This window comes from Platalea leucorodia, assembly GCF_965183815.1.
Source record: "Platalea leucorodia genome assembly, chromosome: 5".
Taxonomy (NCBI): Eukaryota; Metazoa; Chordata; class Aves; order Pelecaniformes; family Threskiornithidae; genus Platalea; species Platalea leucorodia.
Genome location: NC_138827.1, coordinates 2,933,832 through 2,953,640, shown reverse-complemented (window position 1 = coordinate 2,953,640; position 19,809 = coordinate 2,933,832). Strand labels below are relative to the sequence as shown.

Genomic DNA, 19,809 nt, shown 5'->3' with positions numbered 1-19,809 from the left:
TGGAAGTAAAAGGACTCGTCATTCAAAGCATTGAGCCAGGTTAGGAAGCAATTAGCGCCCTGCAGATTCAGACTAGTCTGACGCAGTCAAACCCTACCACCCAGTCCTAAAGTTCTTTTAAAATTAAGTTAAAAACTTGGCTATGCAGAGGAGCCATAGTGGAATAAATGACGCAGCAGTAGCCGTTCCAGAGTACTGGTGTTTTCCATGTCAAAAAACTAAAGGCACTTATTCTAGAAGAGGTACCCCACTGGGGTAGTCACCTTCCCCCAAGGCTCAGCAGACTTTTTATCAGGGTAGGCTTAATTTGGAGAAACTTCGGGCAATATCCAAAGGAAAAAAAAAACCATCAAGCTTGGCCGTAGGGCAAAAGAGAGCAGAATTCTCTGGTGATATACACCTACCTCACAGACAGTGCAATGCCACCTTGTTTCCACATGATGTTTGCACTCATTGCACGTATAGACAAAGCGATCCTGCCCTTGAGTATGTAGTTCTACCAGCATGCAGAGCGTGGACCACTTGGATCGGCGTAGTGAGGAGAACTCCCAGTGCTTATCTCTGGCTAAGGTGAGGAAGGCATCTCGCCCATCCATTAAATCACAGCTAAGTAATGGATCAGGGTCCACAATGGGAGGCAGAGTGTTAATTACAGGCCCAGCATGTAAATGAATCACAAAAAAGACCTGTAGATAAATGGAGGGAAGGAAAAAAAAAAAAAAATCAATGAGGTTAGATAATCTTGCAGGAAAAAGCTCATGTCCTGTTGCAGTAATGGTGTGCTACAAATGTTATCTAATTAACTTAGTTTAGGCTAATCTCTTCCAATATGTTACACAACAGAAAAGTTCTAGCGCAATCACAAGCTTTACTCCTCCTGATTTTTCAGTTCTGACTATCATCACGCCTGGATTTACAGGACTAAAATCTTCTCTTTACGCGGCGTATTTTGACAGTACCTCTTTATGCTTCTCCATAGTGGCATACAGCTTCTGAGACAGATCATTGGACACGTTTGGCATGCTGGGTTTCTTCTTGTTAGCTCTGCTGATGCTACTCTTATTCTTGTTGGTTTTCTTGTTGTTCTTTTTCTTGGCGTTTTTGCTGTCGCCCTGGCTTCCCTGCAATAAATGCATGGGAAAGATGTTAAAACTTTATAGACCCTCTCTTCCATTCACTGTAGCTGAAAGTGAAACAGTTCTGCTGTCAATAATAGAACTTTGTTCCAATGCCTGCAAATCAGCCATGCTGTGTTAAATATATCCTATCTTCCAGGAAAAATCAAAAGCCAAACTGGCAGGCAAACAAATTCAAACACTATTTAAAAATAGATTTTTAAAGTATGCATATACATTAAATAATTCGTATCTGACAGTTATTTTTTTCCTTCTCAAACACTGTACTCCAGCTTCCACTGCTTGCTTTACAAGATCTTATAGATTTTCGATGATAAAATGAGTTACAAACAAGATGAACTTTAAAAAAAAAAATTCCAGAAGTGCAGCGTTTTGCTTTGTTGTGCATTTGGGGCTTCACATACTTGCTTGAGCTTTGATGTAACTTTTGTTTGTTTGTTTTTACTGAACAAATTTAGGGCTAGTACACAAATAAGAAGATGCAGGATTTGAAACTAACAAAATACATTATTCTCCATCCTGAAGACTTATTGCTGCATATGCAACTCCAAAAAAATCCACCAAACCTTCACTTGTGTCTAGGTTACAACAACATAGACCACAGCGACCATATACTGAATACTAGATGTAAGTGAAGAGAGTAAAAAATAGCAGATGATGCTATTTAGATGACCTGTGAAAACAGAAATAACTTAGACTTTGCATGTCCTTGAAAAATAAAAACCCAGGCCTTCAGCAGGGAGCTCGCCGCTCAGTAAAAATCCCCTCTGACTGCTAGAACGTTGGTTATCATATTATTAAAAATAAGCTACTGAAATACTCAGAGAGAGAGATATATATACACACACATGCGCACGAGAAAGTTTCATGAACACTATGTACAAGCAAACACAGGGTTTATCCGCAAGCACATTTATTCAAAGAAAACAAAAATATTCCAACTGAAGAAAGCAGTTCTCTCTCTCTCTAGAGATATATCCTTCCGTTACCTTAATTAGGCTTAGATAGAAATTCCCTGTCTGATCTTGTTTTTTCTGTAACTAATTTTATTGACTTTTAATTTCCAAACAGGTTTGGTCAAAAAGTATACTATTTTATGGGAAAGCAGACAGAGCTCTAAGTGATTTGAAGGTATTCAGAAATGAGCTATTTTATGTTCTCATCTTGACTTCTTTTCCCCCAAATTTTCTACCCTCCGATGGAATCTGGGCACGTCCTCCTTCGCCTATGCATTCCAGAGCATCAACACAGATTTTTAAATTTAAACACCAAAAGGAAGACGAGGCTGAAACTTAGCTGACAGTACAATTTTAAGTTTTCCTTCTACTCCACCTTTAGTAAGTTTACGTTTGGTCAATTGTACAAAGCTATTCCAAAATGTTTTGAGAAGTTGTAAGACTGTTTTTGTACTATTTCCTTTTGATAGCGTTTAACATACTCAGCCAGGTTTGCCAGAGAGGATGACAGCAGGGTTACCCAGTGAGCCTCATCCCTTCACAACTTTTTTCAAGAACTTCTGAATGTTCACCAGAGAAAGTCTTTAGACTCTCTTTAACTGACACTGCCAGCACATGTTGACTTTTCAGAAGCTCTCTCTCCACATATACGAAGTTCAGGACTAAGAATTTACGAAAAGATAGACACATTCTGTACCATCTCAATACAAGGCAAATTGCAAAGATTCATCAAGTGCTTCTACACGTGGAGATCCCCATTGCTGGGCATAGCTTCCTCCATAAGGTGACTCAAGTTTAGGTGACAGCACTGAAGAAGTTCTCATGCTTTTAATTTCACTCCTTTTTCTGAGCCAAGTGGTTTTTGCTGCATTCTTGGATGACATCTTCAGCAACTTGGAGGCAGATTTTGTTCCCCCGCTACCCCAAGCAACATCAATGGCATTAAGTGGGAACATAAGAGGACTGCAACTTAAATTCCAAGCCCTGTCTTTCCGCTACTTTTATGCTGCTATGTTTGTTGAAATATTTCAATATTAAAAGTTACATTCAGAAGGAACAAGGTGAAAACTTTATGGCTCCATAAAAAACATCGCAACAAACTATATTAGCTTTGAAGGAGCTGCTAAGGTTTAATAGAAGGAATTTTCTGACATAATTAAATTGATCTATCACTCCAGATCAATCACAGGTAATACATACTGTATGCAAACTGTCACGGCATCTAAGCTGAATGCAGTCCTTCCCCAGTTAGAAGTTTCTGGTTCCACCTCAATCTGCTACACTTCAGATTTTCCTACTCTATTTATTTTCAAAACACCGTGCTGCAAATCGCAAGTAAAAGGGACAGTATAAAAGTGCTAAGACCATTTAGATACAATCAAGACAGGAATTAAAAAGGAACAGTGAAATTCTGGCCAGGACCCTGAGAAAGTAAGTTGGTTTGGGGTTTGTTTGTTTTGTTGGTTTTTTAATATACAAAGAGAATGTCGGTGAAGGAACACCACCATCAAGATCAACATTTCACACCAATGCAAAGCTTGCATTAAATACTTTTAAATTTCAGCCCCCTACTGTTGCAAACGACTACAAGTACCATTGCTTAAATAACAACGAAATTTAATTCCACTTTGAAAAAAAACACAGCATCTTTCAAAATACAAATACTGAAGTGATTTGCAAAGGTGTGAAGCAGAAGCTCAGCCAAATGACTGCAAGCAAATGTAGCAGTCATGATGCAATCCAAAAGTAGCTTAACACATTTCTCTGAGAACAGAGATGCTGACCTGACACAGCTTGACTTCTGATTCTGTTAAAAAATAAAAAATAACAAGCCATCAGTGTATTTGTGATCCAAAAAGAAAACCAGAAATGCAGTTAAAGGGAACCCTGATTTAACGTCTGATGTGAATGATCTTTTCTAGTTTATTGGATGTGAACTCTCTAATTTACTAAAGCGTTAATTGTCAGCTTTGTGAGCCAGAAGCAAACATAGCGTATAAAGTTAACTCACCTCTGTTGTTTCACTAGCTGCAGTGCTTTCTTCCTTTTTCCTTTCCTCCTCCTCCTGCTCCAACTCCTTAATGCTTTCTTCCAGCACATTGGGCCAGAAATCACCTTCAAAGTAAGGCAGCTCCTTGGCACTTGTCAGCCTGTCCTCAGTTGCTTGTTTGAAGATGTCCTGTTAAGCGCATCAGGCAATACCAAGAATAAATAAATGACGACCACTTAGGACAGAGAGGAGAAGCAGAGACACGATCCAGCGCTACACTGAAGAGCTGTGCCTCACTTACAGCCCAGGGCCCACTCCTGGCAGCCTCCGTTTCTGGGTGCAGCTCAAAGAACTGGCCTGGCAATACTGATAACAGCCCACTCCCTGTTGCATCTTAGGAAGACAGCTGCTGAGGCTTTCCTGAACCTCCATCATGCAATCGCTTCATGCTCCTGACATGACGGGGGAGAGACTAAGATACCCCTGGGGAACATAACAAACCCCTCCCGAGTACACCCCTCTACGCCAACTAAAAATGAAGCCTACGCCAGTTAAGCTTTTCCTACGCTGCTCCTGGACCAGCGCAGGAACTGTTCTAGTGACAGCAAATGCGTCTCATCCAGCTTTTTCCCTTACAAATTTGAAAGCGTGTAAGCACTTCAGTGCACGTGTCTGGGCTGTGCCTCAGACGTCCAACAAGCCTGATAACTCCAGGGAGAACGGCTGACTGCACCAGCCAACTACTACACGCAGGAATATTAAAGTCTGGCTGCGGCAGGGAGCTGGGTGCAGCCCGTGTCCTTCGCTGGCCGCTGGCTGAAGCTCTGCGGACCGCCCGGCCAGAAAGACGGGGGACCAGTGAGAGGAACAGGTATTCTGAAAAGGAACGGGTACTTTATACAGTTGTTCTGGAGGTGGTTTTTAAAGTGCGTTGTGTTTAACAAGCACATACAAGACTAGCTCGTTTTCTCCTTCGGATTCATTTCAAGACCACCTTATTAGGAGACACACAGATGTTCTAGCTCTTTGCTATGCCGGATCAGATGACAAGGCTTGCTATACGCTGTTCTATTCCACACATTTAGTAACTGTCACTTGCAATCAAAACACCAATTTCTTCCAGCACTGTCACTACCATTAAGAAAATCTTGTAAATTTTAGCATGTAAGGAGTGGCAAATGCTACCTTTGCCATCTTTTAACTTATTTCCTTGGGTATGCGTGTGATATTCTCCAATTATGAAAATCATCCTTTTTCTCCTCAAGTAAAGAAGCAGTTTTATAAGCAGTTTTTTTGAAGTCACACTAGCGGGGTCCGGTATTCCACCTGATCCTCCAGAATCCCCAGAAGCAAACAACTTCAATAAACCTTAACAAGCTACAAACTTCCTTGCCTAGAAGATTGCAGCGAAAGACAATTAGGCGGAGGCAGGCTCTTGCACGCTTAACGCAGAAACCAAACCTACCGAATTTTCAGTCTGAAAGGCAGAACCTCCAGAAAAATCTAAGTAAATGAAGACACTAGCTGAGAATAAAAACCCTTGTACCACGGTTTCATGCATTATAAAACAGTATTAGGTACCTTCAAATGAAAAGCCCATAAAAATTAATTCAGGAAGTAAACAGTAGCAAACCTTGTAGTCATGAATGATTCTCTCAGCAAATGCCTTATCCAGCATCTTCTTATACCATTCTTGCAAACGTTTGGGTTTGGGTATTTTCTGATCAGGCGGATGGCAATGAAAAATATAGTCATCTCCTTCACTTGGGGGACAGGCCCAGATGTGCCCTGTCACATACCTGCGTTTCACACACAAGAAAAAAAAAAAAGAGTCTTAACCATTTGGACTACCATCTTAAAATTAACTCACACAAACTGAGATATAAATCCAGATCTCTGGCTTCCCCCTCCCCCCCTTTTCTTTTTCCTTTGTAAGAAAGATGCTGAGGCAATAACCTCTATTTATACAAGATATGAGAAAAGGTCTGGCATATAATAATGAAGCTTAAACATCAAGTGAACCTCCGATAAAAAGAATGATATGCTGTCAGTTTAAGAATCTGAACAACAGAAAAACCATCTTAGTGATAAAACCCAAATTTCTCTCTCCACTGTAGAAGAGGCATGTGTTCCACATTTCTCAGGGAGGGCAGAAGGCAAGAGAGACTATTGCAAGTGAAAAGCTACTTGGCATCCTGGATAAATAAAACGCGAAGAAAAAAGGTTTCTTTCTTTACAAGGATCTCACTTACCCAAGTTTCTTCACGTATTCCAAATATCCAATGAGGATTTCATGATAAACTGCAGTTCGGAGACAACGGGGGCGGAAGAAATGAATACTATCTAGATACGATATGTACACACGCCTATAGCAATGAGAGAAGAATGACAGAACATCATGTATGGCTGAATGTCTCTTTTATCTACTCAGAACCGATGCTTATACCAGATACATATACAGCCATACTGAACAAAAAAATTAATGATGACATTATTTTAATGCATATTTAAGCATCTTAACACGGTATAAACAGTTCTCAAAAGCAAAAGATGGGTACCTTTTTGTTTTAGACAGCAAGAATATACATTGAGAGGCAAAATTAAATACAGAATATAAAAAAGTTCTAACACTTGTGTTGTGATATTTGTTTTCCCCTTCAAAGTCATCTGCAGTCATACAGTAGGACTTATTTGTGCCACAGAATTGAAACATCTCTCTCAATCTTCTGTATTTGAGAGTAATTGTCCAGTGAATGTAGCAAGATGTTCTCTGTGCATGCACCACCAGAACAGAAATGAGAGGGTACCTTGTATTTGGAGGGGGGCAATCCGAGCCATACTCCTGTACATGCATGCCAAAGAAGCACACATCTACTCCGTCTATCTCCTCAAATGCAAACAGAGCTTTGGTACGGTAAGGGAAAGATTCTGACATCTCACCAGAATCCACAAATCTGAAGGAAAGGGTGGTAGGAAGGAACAGAAAACAAACAAACAACATAAAGCCAATTATTAAGTCAGTGTCCTACTAGAATGAGGAAATTCTTTTTAACCTTATTTTTAACTCATTAGAAACATTTATGCAGAAGTTAAATAGGGTCAGATCAGAGCTGTATTAAAACAGGGAGTCCTGTCAATGCAAGGTCTGTTACTATAAAACTCACGGAAAGACAGTTTCCATATAGTTAACATACGACTGAACAGGCAAGCCTTGAGTACAGAGCATCCTCAGAAACCGCAAGCCTATAAATATGTTGCAGACTAGAAAACCTGATGCATTACGGTGAAGTGCTGTCACGTAAACACTGTCTTCATGAATTAAAACCGAAATACTTCATAGAACAAACATTTTAAGCTTTTCATTTACGATGAAGCAAATTAAAAATAACTTCTGAAAGCTAAAGTATATATAAAGACACAAGAAAATGAAGGAACTGTAAGGAACAGAATCTCAGCAACTGTTCCAAACTAAACTATGGATTCTGTAATGCTAACCAAAATGTGGTCAGACTCTCTCTCAAGGTTTAGTAATACAAAGTCATAGTATTATAGCCAAACCCGGGATGTCCCTGCTACCCTCCCCCCCGCCCCAAAACAGTCAAAATAGAATTGTCACCTCCTCTGAGTTCATTTACTGCATATTGCTTTTTTTTTTTACCTTTTGTAACCTTACTCATGACTAAATTTCAAAAATGTCCAAAGGGATTAAGGTGCAAATTGACACAGTTTTGCAATATTTACACAGGGAGGCTTCAAAATTAAAAGAAAAAGAAAAAAAAAAATCAAGATCGCATTTATTGTCATTAATCGAACCAACCTGGATTTCATTCCTGGTTTAACTTCTACTGTCTTATCTGAACTTGCTACTACTCTGACAAAGACCTCTCCAGCTTCAGGATGATTCTGTCGCCGCAAAAATTTGTTTACTCTATCTTCCAAATGGTTTCCTAAACGCGTAGTCTGCAGCCCTAGAAATGAAGGGGGAGAACATAACAACGGAAACGTTAATACTGGAGAAATCACTGTTAAGTTCAGGGTGTTGCCATGCTTGTAAGGTCTTTCAGCTTGCTTCTCTGTACAGAAGTCGGCGTTTTTCCCTTTGTTTTACCTCCATATGAAAAGTCGGTGTTTTTACTTACGCAGCCAAAATTTGAAAAGCAAAAATCATCCATGTTTTTACCCAAGCCTTAAGTGTTCATACCCTAACGTGGAAGCTAAAACCACTATAGCGGGAAAATTACTTAGTAAGTGAACTAACAAAGGCGGCTTTACATAGCATTTTTAAATTTGCAGGCTTATTTTATGAACACTGCAAATGTTTTCTCCTAACAAAAACACTATCTGGCTGTTTGACAGAGATTACATCACTTTATAGATCTGGCTCGATGCCACACCTTTTCAAGCAAAGCAAAGCAAATCAACAGAAATGAAAAGCCTTTTGACTTCAATGGAGATTTCATTGCTTTTTCTTTTCTTTTTCAAGAGAGCTTTTAGATTGAACAGTTACAGTAATCTGCACATAAAGCTTAAATAGTTCTTGCGCAGCGATAGAGGTCTGTAAAAGTTCAAGTCCACATATTGTCCAGATCCCCTCTCCCGGTCTTTACATTTACAATTAGCTTTTGTGGGGACAGCTGTTTTAGTAGTATTACTAAATGTGTATGTGACAGTTTTCAAATAAATCCACAACAAATTACAGAAATTAAGATGAAGATTTTGGGTTCAATTAAGAAAACAGAAGTAGCACACTGTTTCAAGTTGAAGATTTAAGACTCTTTCTCTTATCCTACTGTACTTATTTTACCAACTTGTATTTCTACTTCATTTTTATGGTCAATCTGCTATCTTTTCCAAAGTAATGGTGCAATCTACAGATGTTCGTTTTACCAAAATGCATTTCATTTTCAGCTCTCCATTGCTTCATTTTTCAGTTGTTATTTGGCTGTTGGTTCTTCTTCCTGACTACTGAGCTTGCATACGGAATGCTGCAGTGAAATATCTATGCTAAAAATTATTTTAGGCTCCAATACTGGGGAGAAAAGCCACATATACTCAAAGGAAGATCTCACTTTCTAAGGAGTTTATATACTTAAAACTTTATTTTACAATCAGTTTATAGAAATTGCCAAATGCGGCCAATCTTGTTTTACATCTTTTAGTCTGTCCCCTCGTCCAGCGAGATTCTGGGGCTATAACCAGCAGAACACAGTCTAAAGATCATTTACCTGGGAGCCAATAATTAAATTTAAAGGCAGGCTGAAGTAAAAAAACACTATGCGCTTTACCAATTCCAATACACTGGCCTTTTCTGGCGTTTCCCATCCCCAAACAATATATTGGGCTCTCCATGTATAATAGAAAGGGTATGATTTTAAAGGAAATTCAAAGAATTTTAAAGAAAATTCACAAATCTTTTCTGAAGAAATTATTTGTTTTGTTGATTCCTCCAAAGACAAACAGAAAAAAAAGAAATGGCTCCATTTCGGCTAATGATTTGATACATTTTCAGAAAGCCATTTTAGTTAACTCTACTGTCTTGTTGTGTTTTCATTTTATCATCTTTCCAATGCTAAGCAACCAAAGGATATCTGCTTCCTTTCTTAGGCTGCAATGCATTAGGACTTGAAAAATAAACCAAAAAAAAAGACCGGATAAGAAGATAAAAGATATAGGCAGCATTAAGATTACATGCACCGTAAGGAAAGGATCTAAAAGCCGCATATTTTGATATATTAGGACATGCAAATTGGTTTAGAAAGCAACCGGATTTTGGTTCTCTGACACCTCCAACATATGTACTTCCAATAAAAGCACTGGTCTCAATGCAAACCGCAGTGCAAACTTGAAAAAAGGCATCCAAACTGGTAACAACATAGAAGGCTTTCAGGCCGCTCGCGTACAACAGCTTTGCCGCAGTGGCAACGGCCAGACATTTGTTACTGGATGAGTAATCAGGCAGATAGGAAGAAAGTCAGACTTCTGGCTTACTGGGACTTTTTGTCAGGAAACTACTTTGGGTGACTTATTTGTCAGGATGTCTTTTGGCTTTGAACGTCTCTGCATTAGCTACTGGTTAAGTAATATTTGTGGATTTTCTTAGTAAGAAAAATACTTCAAAAGTTAGGAATTTCACAGGATAATCCAGCTGTACACTGGTTTATAGGTTACATTTGGCAGGCTATCGGTCAGCTTTATGCAACTTACTTGCGATGTGGTTAAGATAACCAATTTTACTTAATAGACATCAGGAATATGAATGCTACCGTAACAGCTGAGCAATAGCTTGCAGCTGAGGGACATGCCATCTTGATTATTAGCAGTTGTGCCAGCATGCTTGAGACAGCATAGAAATATTGGTGGCAAGGCAGTAAGTAAAGGTTTTTATGGGGAGGGAAGAGGAGAGGCAACATGTTAATGTTTCCAACCTTCATTGCTCACGTTTGGTTTTAGGTCAGTAGTAAGACCCAGGTTGTGACAAGAGCGAGCTTTCCTTCCCTGTTCTTGTGCTTCCACTAGAGCACTGTTAAAGAAAACTGATCTCAAGAGCTGAGCCCACCAGTAGATCACAGCTGGCAGCAGGACTCAAATCAGCATGGCAAAAAGAAAACAAAGATAGCCAAAAAGCAGGGAAAGGAGATCAATGGAAGGGAAAAAAGCATCATTATTTCCCTGTCCAGATCCCGAAAGAACAGAATGGTTACCTTAAACTAAATGCTGGTTACTCAAACTTTAAAGCAATGCCACAGAACAACTGCAGACATCCCAGGAATAGCATACTTAAATAAGACCATTTACGTCAATATATGCTGTAAAGGCAGCATATAATAGAAGAGACATCTATCTAAAATGGTTATCTAAAGCTACATTTTTATTTCATCGTTTTATTAATGTTCTCTCACAATTTTAATCTGTCTTTAATGAGACTAATTTTAATCTTTTTAACAATACTATCTTGCATGCGTCAGGTTACTCCAGAGACCGTTTTGACTACTGTAACCTAATATGTGTCATACAGCATTACCATCTCCAAATTATCCCCCTTCAAATCTCTTACTATGCAATCAACCACACACGAAGTTACCAAGAAGTTACATTTAGTGCAAAACCTTTATTACAGTTTGGAAGATTCAGGCTTGCAAAGTCAGAGTATGACAAGGTAATGCCCAGAACTTCCAAGGACCAAACAAGAACAAGGGAGGAATCAAGTGTACCTGCAAGTTCTACTTGTTCCAAGTGTCTGAATCACTCCCTTGGTTTCTACACTCGCTTTATTTTTCTACTCTACACCACTGATGCTGCATTTCCAACGTTAGCCCCTACTCTTCCCCCCCTCAACATGAGTAAAAGTTATCAAATGGTGTTCTCTGATATTAAATGCATGCAAAGAACGCCTGGGTAAGGATTACTAAGGAGACCAAGACAACTTGACCTGGCAGCTTTGGGCACTCTCTTCAGGGCACATTTCAACAAGATTACGACAATGGTTACTTCCAAGAAAATCTAGACGCGTTGTACAATTGCTTACTTATTCCAGCGGACAGTTCTTACACCACAGTCCGCTCTACAAGCAAGAAAAGCTCTTAAGATACATTAGTACTTGGCACTACCGCAGTACACCTGAAATGCAGCACAACTTGTTACTACATGTTATTTGAAGGGCACAGAGGTGACGGGTATTTACTACAGTTTCAACGCTACATGGAAACATGTCTAAATATAGCCAGTAAAGTGCACGCAGCCTTATGTTTCTCCTGTTCTGTCCCCCCCCCCCTTTTTTTTCTTCTTCCGAATCTTAGAAAAATAAGGACACAGATGTCAAATACCTCAAGCAGCATTAAGACTGACCACAAGCACATAAAGAGAAGGTCTTTAAAACGTTGATTGAAATTCTGACAGCTGCTAAAGCCTTGGGCTACACTACTCCCCATTTTGCAGATGTTCCTATACTGTCTATCATGACAACAGTGTCTCAATCAAAAAGCTATTAGGGGTGGCAAGAAGATGAAAGTTGAAGATAAAAATAGAAATATCAAACTCACTTTTAGCACTGAATTTGTTTTCTTTGCGTGTTCTACCAGTTTTCTTCAGACAATTATCACAGACAAACCTATTGAGAAAAAAAAAAATTGCCAAAAACTCAGCATAAACCCATTATTGGTTAGCTTAAACCCAACGTTTGAACCCATAATTTAAACACCAGAGTACAATGTATTTTTCTCTGGATTTGAACAGCTTGTATCTCTCCATTTGAGGGACTTAAAGCCTTTATAAGCTGGTTTAATTCTGCCAAGCAGTTACACCTGCATTCGTGTTCTGTAGCATACAAACTCACCTCCAACCACCTTCCATTGTTTGGCAGTTAGAAAGAAACCACAGAAATATGCGTATACGAACAAGTTGGTTTTGTGCACATTTTCATCTGAATATACTGAAATGAGACCCCAAACACCAAAAAAATGTGTTTTATTTAGAAATGCTTTGTCCCTTGGTACTCAGTTCTTAAAAGGCAGTAACTGCATATTGAAGAGCAAAGGCAGAAAGTCTTAATTATATAAACTACATTGGTCTGATTGCACAAGGGGTAAAAAAAACTAACAAACATCTTACCCTGAAGGCCAAATAATATCATAATGTAATACACAAATCTGGTGCATCTTCCGACCACACTCTTTGCAGTCAACAAACCTGAGAAGAAAAAACAGCAGCCAATCACTTTTGTTGTTAGGCGGGTCATTTTCCAGAATTCAGCAAGAAAGAAGGACTTTCCAACCCTCTGCTAAGAACCGAATCAACTTCAGCAGGCCCAATTTATGTGGCAGTTTAAAAAAAAATATTCATTAGAGTAGCTTCAGATATACATCTGTCAATCTCATGTGCAAATAAGACAGAGAGATATATATGATATATATATATATAGTAAAATGTACTAGTTTAAAAATGTGAAATGGGCTTTCATGCACAACTTTTTCTGGATCCTTTTCTAAGGAGAGTTCTGAGTTTTCCCAGCTTCAAAGAATTCTGCGCAACAATACCTCCGCAGATTTAATTTTCAATTGTGGCAACAACCACAAGCTGACTAAATGGTTGCTCAACTTACTGTAAATGTAAAAACTAGTAATTCGTGAATCACCGTGCCAAGAAAACATGTATTAGCTTGTCTTCGCCTGCATGGGTCTGCTGTAGTCTTTTTTTTTTTTTTGACAAAATAATATAATCAAAATTCTTTTTTTGGATGGGAAAACTATTAGAAGTTTTCCCAGTCAAGACCGCAACATTGGTTATGAAGCCGAATGGACCGGGGTGTATCTCAGTCGTCTACATTTAAAGGTCTGGGAGAGGCGCTCTATTTAGTAGTTGCAAATATGAGAAAAGGAATTAAAATGTATTACGTATCAAACTGCCAGAGAACAAAGTAGCAGTGAGATAAAAATTTTGTTTCAGCTAGTTAAGGACAGTAGGAAAAGTAGCACAGTGCTACTAAAGAAATGTTCAACTTGGCTTTTCCTAACTTCCTGAGCGTATTAAACGCAAGGAAGGAGGGTGGCTCTTTCGGTGGGCTAAGGAGAAAAACATGTTTTAGAAGCCTAGCTAAACGAGAAGAGGAAAACGCAGAGGTCCCCCAGAGGTACTGGGGGCTTGGTGTGAAAGGCTCTGTACGACGGAGGGCTGTTTCAGCCCGCTGCGCAGTGCCTCGCAGAACACACCTGAGGAGTTACCCAAAGAAACGGAACTAGAAACTGCCATTAAAACAGGCTCACGTTTTCCTCTCGAATATCAACGGTAGACATCAAGTTTGTATGTCGTGCTACGAAAATTCTGCAGCCTGTTTGGGCAGAGATGGGGGAAAAAGGAAGACTTCTTTATTCACTGCCTAATTTCTGAAGTGCTGGCTAAAGGACAAGTGAAAGCAATGAGATTATCTTAATTAAAACAACAGCCTGGTACTTACGGCTCTGGATCTAGTGTATCATTTTTCTTCTTTTCAAACTGATCCTTAGAGATGGTTCTAGAGACAAAGAGTTAATATGAAAACTCAGTAGTACCTTTATATCAGAGGCTGAGACAATATCATGCTTTTCTGAATTGCAGCAAATGAGCAAACCTCAAGTCAGAAGAAAGCATATCAGTATTTATTTTCTATTCAGAGAAAGCAATTCAGTTCAGTTCATTTTAAGCTACAGAAAATATTTTCCCCATTTCACTTTCTGTGTAAATTAAAAGCAAAAATAAGAGATACCCAAGTATACACATAAATTTAAAAATCATGAAGAATAAGGGAAGCTATTGTCAGTAAAGCAGCCACCTTCCAAAACAGCTTGTATTCCTCAAATCTTGGAGCATCTTATTTTCTGGTCAGGTTAAAGACAAGCCATTGGTTTCATAAACAAAAGCTGTACTTGGCGAGACATCAGGATTAGCTGAAGTCTTTCATTTGAAAAGGTAATGGATTAATGACATTTATTGACACAGCTTCCATTCCCCCCCCTCCACCCACATCATCTCATGTCTGCCACCCCCTGCAACCACTCTACGGGCAGCTCTTGAGCAGCGCAACCGGACACAAGCGACGTTGTTGGGCAGACTGAGAGACCCGACACAGTAACAACTGTTCATCGGCTGTTACTGCGAAAATCTCCTATTAGTGAGAAAGTAGGCATTTCCCCACGAACGCCACCGCCGGCCACGGGGTTTTACTATCCCATCAGGACCAGGCATCACCCCTCCTATTTCAAAAGGCGGCATGCAGAAGAAAGGAAGCGACTTACGTTTGAGGCTGGGAAGGGTCATCACCCAGGGTGACATTCTCCCCCTGGATTTCAGTGAAACACTTCTCACAGAAGTGATACCTGTCAGCAAGAAGGCCATATTTGGGTGAACTGGTCCAGCACAACATACAGCCACCCAAGCACGGAGCCACCAACCAGAGCAGGGCAGATCACCACGACGAAAGGGGGGGCGTTGTTGGTTGATTGATGGGTCAGTGTGGACAATGAGGAGGAACAGAGGGGAGGGAGGGCAGGATTAGAGAACAGGGGAGGGAACAAACAGCACAGACGTAAGAGGTAAGACGCAAACACCAAGACAACACAGAGCAGAAAGCCAAGGCAAAGCACAGATTAGCATTCGGTCTCATTTGGTACATTACTAACAAGTCGTCGGGCGTCAAATTCAAAATTTGGGGAGGATTAATGGAGTAGCTACCAAGCGTTACGTTTGCGTAGACTTCAAATTTAAGAATTTGGATTTGATTTGCATTGCTTAGGAAAAAAATTTCTCTTTGATTCCAGGCTTGCGACTGATCGCGTTTCCTTTGGTTAAAAAAATAGCCTGTCAAAAAGCTTTACGAACACATTTATTACAGATTTAAGTAATGAGAAAACATGCTGAAAGCATTTACTGGTTGTCAGTAAAAACTGTAAAAGCAGAAACACTTGGTATTGAAAAAAAAAAATCTATAAAAATATTAAATTCAAAAGTTATTTCGCTATAAGATTAAATGTGACCAATTGCTCAGCTAATATTATTTAATATAAATGAAACCAAATCCATACTCTAGACAAACATTTAACAGAAATGCAATTATGGGTCAGAGTTTCCAGCCATTTATCTCTAAGTACAATATATGTATATATGTGAACAACATTCAATATTGTACATACATACAATATATTTATCGGGTACATTAAAGATGTGGAATTAAGCTTTACAAATTGAATATGAGGCTAGGTACAATTTTTGGTCACCAGACCAAGAGCCAATCCAAGTTATACTCAGCAAAACCAATACTGCAGTTTAACAAACCAAGCTGAGTAAATTGGAATACAACTCTACAAAAATACAATCTGCATTTGAAAAAAAAAAAAAAAAAAAAAAATCTAAGTTACACAGATTTGGGGTTTGGGTTTTTTTTGGTGGTTTTTGTTTGTTTCAGATGAACTGGAACCAAAGTTGTCAGGGTCATTAAAAAAAAAAAATAAAATAAAAGGAGGCTAAATGTTTGGAAAGGATATGAATTCACACATGAACAAAGGTAACAAAGAGAGGCCACAGCTGTAAAATGCAGGAAGGCCACAGAGGATCATCAAAATAAAAGAGCTTTATGGAGGACCAAGAGTGAGAGAGTATAAGCAGCAATGGCAGCACAGTCAAACGCAGTTTTAGTACTCAAACACTAGAACTGTAAGAACGGTAAGTATAAAGGCATCAAACGAGACTCAACGTCACAATGAACCAACAACTTAAGGGATGGAGATTAATAAATATGGCAGCTTGCCCCTTCAAATCCACACTGATACACTTAAAACTACTGTAATCCAGGTGACTGATCTCCAAGGCTGTGCTTTCCTGGAGACAACAAAAGCCATTTATAGGCACTTATTGAAACGTATGGATCAGAATTTCCTCCTAGCAAGCGGGAGCGGGTCCTTCAGCAGCGCCCGATGAATCGGGGAAAGACGTTCTGCAGAGCAATCTGCGTCCTCCCCAGGCTGGAGCCAGGTCCACGTTACCATAGCATAATTTACAAGAGCCTGAAAACTTCTGCAAACTCTGCCAGCTGGCTCAGGCTTCAAGAGCTACTCTGCTCGCCAAGAACCACTTAAATGCAGCAGCACACTGAATGCTCCCCTCTACCGTGGGACTGACACAAAGAGGAAAAAGGTGTATTTTATTCTAGCTAACATAGCCCATACTGACATATCCACGTAACCATCTTATAGCGGGGCAGCTGCAACTTTGATAGCACCCACGTGAGCTAAAATGCCGTGCTCCCTGCCCAGAGGGCTGCTTGCCAGCCTACCACAAGTTCAACTGCAAGCGACTTCTCTTCTCCTGGGTCAGCTCAACTAGGATTAAACACATCACACTCCCACGGAAAACCGAAGCTTTTGGAGCTGATAATGCAACAGAACAAGGCCAGGAGAAAAAAAAAAAAAAAAAAAAAGTAATCCATTAATTTGTAATCATGCGGAATTATAAATATGTTATGGTTATTACAGAGCAATATTACAAGAGAATTTCAGGAGTGGATACTGACACCGCACAGCTCATTTACACTGACTTCACCTGCCCCTCGCCCCATACTCCTAAACTGATACACTATCATCTAATATTTTTAAAAAAAAAAAAAAACATTTAAAAAAAACCTAACCGGTTCAAAATTTTATATCCTTTTGCACATTGTCCATGTCCTTTTTTTCTATAATGTGCTTCTTTAAATTTTTATTCAATTAAAAAACCCTCACTAATTATTTTCCTTACTAACAAGGTTGCTCATTTTAAGAGTCAGATTGGGAAGGACACAGGAGGACCCAAACACATCGTGCATAGCCAGAAAAATCCTTGGTCAAGGCTCCTATTAATACTTTGCTACACTTGAACAATCCCCGAGAAGGTTAATTCTGATCCATTTTCGGAATAATTTACGGGCTTTCAAAAGCACTCATGAAACTGAGCAACAAGGCTGCCTTTGATACCGGATTTAAGGTACACTACAGAAATCTAACTAGCTCCACCAGCACAGATATGTCACCCTCTGTTCACACTGCGGGAAGTTCAGCCCGCAGGGATGAGCCCTTGGGGTCGGCAGCGTGTTAAGCACGTGCTCCAGCGATCCGCGGATCCGCAGGGGAGCACAGGACTTCACAAGCTGCAGAACCGAAGCCTAACGCTAGCAAGAGTCAAGCCTGAATCCGTGATATTAAAATGAGGAAAGAAAAATTGAAATACAGTGAAAATGAATCACCTAAAGATCATGAACATTTGTCCATAAAATAACCAAGGTGAAACAATAGCTGTAACTTATTATGAGCATGGACCCTCAGAAATGGAGACTTGCTTGTAATCCACTGACTTTTGCATGTCGCTACAAATATTCAACAAAACCCACAGAAAGCATACGATATTCTAGTTACAACCGTCATAGAAAATCCAAAGAATGTACTTATTGCAACACATCAAAAATGAAAAGCTTTTCAAATGCAGACTGTTCAGGTGACTGATTCCCGTTTATCAAAGAGTAACATGATGGTTCAATACCAAAGTCCAGAAAATGCTCAATCCCTGCATTAACAGGTGAATTGCCAACTGTAATTAAGTGCATTCAAAGGAAATTCTAAATTAGTAATTGGGTGCTAGTACTGATATGAAATCCCAATCGGTTTTCTCAATTGGATATTCACACATGAAGTATATTTTCTGAACACTTACTTTAACCTAAACTTCTGCCTTATTACGGAAGCCATACAGTTCTATACCAAATAATTAACTTTCAATCACTGAACTGTAGTGCCAAAGTTCATTTATTCAATGGTGCCTACATAGTCTTAGTTGTAATTTAGTTATGCAATACACTGGACTTTAAGTACATCCAATTTTGTCTACTCTGTAAATGGAAAAAGTCAAGAACATTTGACCAATTAAAGAGCTGCTGGAAGCACAGAATTTGTTTTTCACTAATTTGCTACTTGGTTAAGAAAAATCTAAGATTCGAAGATCACTGTCACAGGAAACAGTTAATTTGACTGTTTTAGAGCAGTAGAGCCGATGAATAAGGGCTTTCTATTCTCTGATAGTCCAACTGCACACTTAAAAATACGGTGATTGATCTTTAGAAATATTTCGTTAGAAAACCCAACCCAAAAACCCACTCATTGCTTGATTTAGTTTGCCTGAAATAGGAAACATCATACCCCCTCCCTCAAACTCAAAACCACCCCAAATCCCAACCCTTTCTCAAGACATTCGGATTAACAGGAATCTACACCTACTTCTGTTCTGCTACTGGCCTCCTGACACTTAGACAGACGACCTCCCTTTTATTACTACCCTTTTAGACTCAACTCAATGCAAATGGACTATCACATTTATACCAGGTAGGAAAGTGAAATATTGCATCACCGAGTCCAGAGGAACCCACTGCCCCATCAACCCTGTACTTCTTGCTAGCGACCAACATTGCCTTCCACCGAGGAACCCAAATGATTTAATACTAACTTAAATAGGAAAGGTATTAACTGAAAGGAAAAGGACCCCTTCTTCAATTATTTTTGAAGTTGCTATTTTTTTCAAATACAGTACTACCTGGATGCGTAATATGAAAAGCATTTAGAATTCTACCACACAGAGTTGGTATTTAAGGGTTGTGTCTTCACTTCCAGTACTGAAGCACTGTCTCTTTAAATGCATTTTAATTGCTTTATTTCTCTTCCGACTGACTTTTTTCGGAGTTCACAGCGGCTGTGTAAAACCTTTTATGAGAGCACGTGAATTTACGTCCCTCCGCATCAATGCTATCCGCCTCACAGAGGCCACCTAAGACCCGACATGCAATGTAAGACGACACGTTTTCATCTCCCACGCTGTGCTGCTTCAGCCAGGTGGTACACAACTGTCCTGCGCCATCTCACAGCATGTTTGGTGAGGCAGGGATCGCCCTAAGGGATGCGGAATGCAAGCACCGACCGTCTGGATTACTTCTGTAACCTCAGTTAGTCAACAGCTCGCTGTGCTCTTCAAAGCTGGCAAGACTTACAGACTGCCAAACCTCTGGAAGGCAATCCAAAACTTTGTTTTAAAGAGGGAAAAGGAAGTTTGTGTCTTAGCCCATTTACGTTTTGCATTTTTGGGGGAGGGAAAAGCATCTAACAAACCAAAGCCAAGTTCTAAGTTGGCTTTGTTATTATAACACTGTTGATTTAAGCATTAAGTGGAAAATTAATATTATAAC

At 39.5% G+C, this 19,809-nt stretch overlaps 1 protein-coding gene across 6 annotated transcripts in view; it reads right to left on the bottom strand.

The window, feature by feature from the left end:
- The window catches only part of CREBBP (CREB binding lysine acetyltransferase), a 99,794-nt gene that overhangs the window by 6,940 nt on the left and 73,045 nt on the right, over positions 1–19,809 (bottom strand). For all 6 annotated transcript variants that reach the window (XM_082312995.1, XM_082312997.1, XM_082312996.1 and 3 more), the window contains 11 exons: positions 14,849–14,929; positions 14,032–14,088; positions 12,690–12,767; positions 12,122–12,189; positions 7,900–8,050; positions 6,890–7,036; positions 6,335–6,448; positions 5,716–5,881; positions 4,104–4,271; positions 960–1,121; positions 405–686 (listed from right to left, as the gene is read on the bottom strand). In XM_082312995.1, coding sequence (XP_082169121.1) covers positions 405–686; positions 960–1,121; positions 4,104–4,271; positions 5,716–5,881; positions 6,335–6,448; positions 6,890–7,036; positions 7,900–8,050; positions 12,122–12,189; positions 12,690–12,767; positions 14,032–14,088; positions 14,849–14,929 — 1,474 coding nt within the window. The remainder of the gene's footprint in view (positions 1–404; positions 687–959; positions 1,122–4,103; positions 4,272–5,715; positions 5,882–6,334; positions 6,449–6,889; positions 7,037–7,899; positions 8,051–12,121; positions 12,190–12,689; positions 12,768–14,031; positions 14,089–14,848; positions 14,930–19,809) is intronic.